Source organism: Pinus tabuliformis, chromosome J (assembly GCF_031772625.1).
Source record: "Pinus tabuliformis cultivar Carrire ecotype Pingquan chromosome J, CPIR1, whole genome shotgun sequence".
NCBI lineage: Eukaryota > Viridiplantae > Streptophyta > Pinopsida > Pinales > Pinaceae > Pinus > Pinus tabuliformis.
Window position 1 is genome coordinate 1,611,817,068 of NC_142295.1, and position 4,158 is coordinate 1,611,821,225.

Below are 4,158 nucleotides of genomic sequence, written 5' to 3' on the forward strand. Positions count from 1 at the left end.
CTTTATGATACCAATTCTTTGACTTATTTTTATAATAAAAGAGCTTGAACCCTTTATTTTATAATCACTTTTCTCCTTCTCTAAGTTATGACCCTTTCGCCTTTCTTTTTTATTTCTTTGAATTAAAAAAATATACATGAACCCTTTATTTCTTTAATTACTTTTGTACTTCTTATTCTTCTATAAGTTATGGAGCTTTCACCTATTTTTATTTTTTAAAATTAAAAAAATACACTTCAAAAAAAATCTTTATTTTATCATCTTTGATGTATTTAGCCTATCTAAATAATTCAATACATCATATCTAAATAATTCCATAAGCTTTTGAAGAGTAAATTCATAAATTTAAAACTCATAAATTTAAAACTTTAAGATATAAAGTACAAACTTATAAATTTAAAACTTTATAATATAAATGACAAAATTATAAGGTTAAGTGAAAATAATATAGTCCTAAAAATGAAAATGAAAATAAACACATTGAATTAAAAAAATAGTGTTATATAATCTTCACACTACACGTTGAAATCTTTAAATTGTAATGTCATTGCATCAATGTTAAAAACGCAAACTTTATTGCCTATTAGAAAAACCCTGGAAAACAACTACAAAGAAAATGGTAGCAAATTGATGAAATTCTATCATCATATCTTATGGACATAATTAAAAAAAGTATTTTCAAAAAATGAACACATGGAGAGTTTTTATTTAAAAATGGATTTTTAATGTGGTTAAAAATCCATTGATAAATAAGGTCACAATCTGTGAAATATTCTTGTATATGTGATTGAATGTGTAATTTTTTTTATTCAATATTAATATTAACGGAATACAATATTTAAAAAAAAAAGATTTTTTTTAGGTTAATGTATTTATAATTAGTAAAATTAATTTATAGTTTAATATATTTTTTAACCTAGGTTTTTTTCTTAATTATCATAAATTTAAATATTTTACAAAATCAAATTCTAAAAATTTAATAATAGAATAGTTTAATTTAAAAAATAAAAAATAAATATAAATATTAAATACTAAATAAATTAAATTTGTTTGTTTGAGATAGTTTAATTGGCAACAGTCATGGAAATGAAGTCTCGCCAAATTAGAAGTTTTAGGTTCAAATCTTGTGCTATCCCTCAATCTGAAAGAGAAATTGAATATGATGAAAATATAATCCTATCAAAATTACAAAAATAACTAAATAAATACAGATTTAAATATTAATCATAATTTAAAATTTATAATCTAACTTATAAACCAAATAACTTTACTCCCAAAAATTCACTAAAATCTATAAATTAAATTACACCTATATATATCTATAACAAAATTTCATTAAAATTTCTTAAAAAATGGGTGTTATCTAATTGTAAACTAAACTCAGTTTACATTAAAATACTGCCATATTTCCCTTTTCCCCTTGTCACATTAATAAGAAGGAAAAACCTTTCTTTAATGTTAGCTGATAATAATTAAAATCATCGAAAATGAACTCGGTGGCTCTAATTAATCGTTGGAAACAGTTTCCACCTAAATTGAGACACTAGCAATAAGGTCGGGAGACAAATAAGGGCGTACCTCCCTTTGGCTGGGCAACGTTTCTCTGCGCCAGATGAAATTAAGAACCATATTTACCATCAAATCTATAACCGCGTCTTCCCATAAATACACTATCGGTTTAGGTCGTGAACAAACCGAGTAAAGATTTTAAATGGGCAGTCAATTTACTTAATTGCAGGCGAATCCCATTTTCAGGGTTGGTGGGTATTTTGATTTCTCAACTCTGGATATTTAGATTTAGATTTTACATTTAATGAATTTATTTTTCATTTTATAATTTATTAAAATCACGTACTCTTCCGCGTCGTACGTCGCAAGTCAGGCGTGAACAAAAAGTGCACTCGAACTGATTAATGAGAAAGTTACGGAGTACGTTGGAGGATCGATCCTGGTGGCGAAAGCAGGGAAGAGACATCTTTCATTGCCAGTTTGTATATCTTAACCAAAAACGCGTAGTCTAAACAAAAATGTGTACGCCGATCGAAGATAACGACGATATTTGCTGCAAGGGCCTTGATCATAAGTAATATATTGTGCTACTCAGAAGCCCATGCCATTCGAAATTGCAAGATCGAAGATGGAGGGAAGCATTCATAACAGCAAGGATCCAAAGAAATGCCTGAAAAAAGCCCAAACCCTAATTCCGTTGATTATCTCAGAGGTCTACACTACAAAAGTCTTCTCGGGAAGATGGCAGACTATCACATCCAAGCTGGAAATACTGAATCAGATCATCGTTACTATTCTTAAGGAGGGTTCTACTTATTGGGCCGAGAATTCGTTATTGAAGGAGCTTGTGCCTAATGTTGTGGCCACTCTGCAGGAGGCCAGAGAGCTTGCAAAGCGTTGCAGAGAGCTGTCTTTCAGTGGGAAGCTTATGATGCAGAGCGACCTAGATGTGCTCGTCAACAAACTCAATTGTCATCTGCGCGATTTGGATATTCTCATAAAGAGCGGACTGTTGAGGGAATCTGGTGATGGCTTCAGGGTGTCAACTCCGGATTCCAGCAGGGATGCCCTCGTTTTCTTTGTCAAGGGTTTGTTTGCAAGGCTTAAGATTGGTAATACTGAAATAAAAAAGCAGGCCTTGATTTCTCTTGTACAGTTTTTGGAGGAGGATGACATGAATATTCTGTTTGTGGTAGATGGAGGAGTGGATATTCTTTACTTGGTGCATTTGCTCGATTCGCATAATGTTGCTATCAAAGAATGTGCAGCTGTTGCAGTGTCGATTCTGGCGCAGTTTGATGTCTTCAAGGCCTGTGTTGCTGCAGAAAGTGTTGTGCCACCGTTGATTAGGTTGTTGGAATCTGGAACTTCTATGTGCAAGGAGAAAGCAGCCGAGGCTCTGCAGGGATTGACTGTTGACTTCGAGGAGGAGAGTATTAATGCTGAGCTGAATGTAATCTTAGGGATCTGTCATTGCAATGATGTTCTGCACATAGATAGGGAGTACGCCTGTGCGGTTTCTACATTTGGTGGAATCTCAGCTCTGGTGGAATTCTGTAGAAATGTGTATCAAGGGCAGGGTATTGCGTCGGCAGTGTTGAGGAACTTGGCCTTTGTGGAGGAAATAAGAGATGTGATGGCAGAGGAAGGAGCAATTCCTGTGTTGATCAATCTTGTGAATTATGGTACAGCCCTTGCACAGAAGTCTTCTGCAGAATGTTTGCATCTGTTGGGTGCCCTTCATGAAAGCTTGAGGCAGAAGATCTGCAGAGAAGGTGGGGTTGAATCGCTTGTTCTGTTTTTGGAAAAAGCACCGAGTACCGAGGTCCGAGAGATTGCACTGAGGGCCATCCATAGTCTCTCTGCGTCCGTTTGCTCTGTAAGTATTTTGATGTCTTCTGGATTTGTTAAACATCTCACTGTTCTACTCAAAAGTGAGAACTATAATATTCAAGAATTGGCAGCCTTGATCATCTGCAATTTAGCACGGACAGAGGAAACGAAAAGAACATTGGGAGAAGCAGGGTGTGTTGGTCTGGTTGCAAAGATGTTGGATGGCAAGCCTAGCTTCACTCAGGCCATTGCTGCACGGGCGCTCACCAGCCTACTCGCTGTGGAGAGCAACAGAAAAGAATTCATCAAAGATGATGCGAATGTGTCATGTCTGGTGCAGCTATTAGATCCCCAAAAGGATACAGTGGCCAAGGCACTCCCCATTTCTGCACTGCTGGTCCTCTCAAACAGCAACAGCGGCAGGAAAAAGATCGCATCTGCAGGAGCTTGCCAGTACCTGGAGAAATTGGCAGAGATGGAAGTGGGTGGAGCGAAGAAAGTTCTGCATAAAATAACAGCAAAGTGCGAAATTTACCAGTCGTGGACCTCAAAACTTTGCGAGTTGTGGAACTCAAAAAGGTCACGCTAATTTTATGTAATCTGTGCATGAGGGCAGAGGCCCTTTTATTTCAATCAATACAGATTTAGGGTTGCACTTCTCTCCCCTGGATAGATTCCATATACAGAGAACGCTGTTGTTACTATATTGGTAGGATTCACATCGATATACATAGGGAGGATACTGAAATTCCCTTGTGGGCTCAGATAATGAGACATCAAAGTAGACATGATTCTGTCAACAAGGTACGCAAGTCT

The 4,158-nt window shown here is 35.5% G+C and overlaps 1 protein-coding gene across 1 annotated transcript; it reads left to right on the forward strand.

The window, feature by feature from the left end:
* The first annotated feature begins 2,137 nt into the window (after window positions 1-2,137).
* Window positions 2,138-3,931, forward strand: LOC149233657 (uncharacterized). Its single transcript, XM_089382246.1, has one exon. It carries the CDS (start codon window positions 2,138-2,140, stop codon window positions 3,929-3,931), a length of 1,794 nt encoding a protein of 597 aa, XP_089238372.1.
* The last annotated feature ends 227 nt before the right edge of the window (window positions 3,932-4,158 follow it).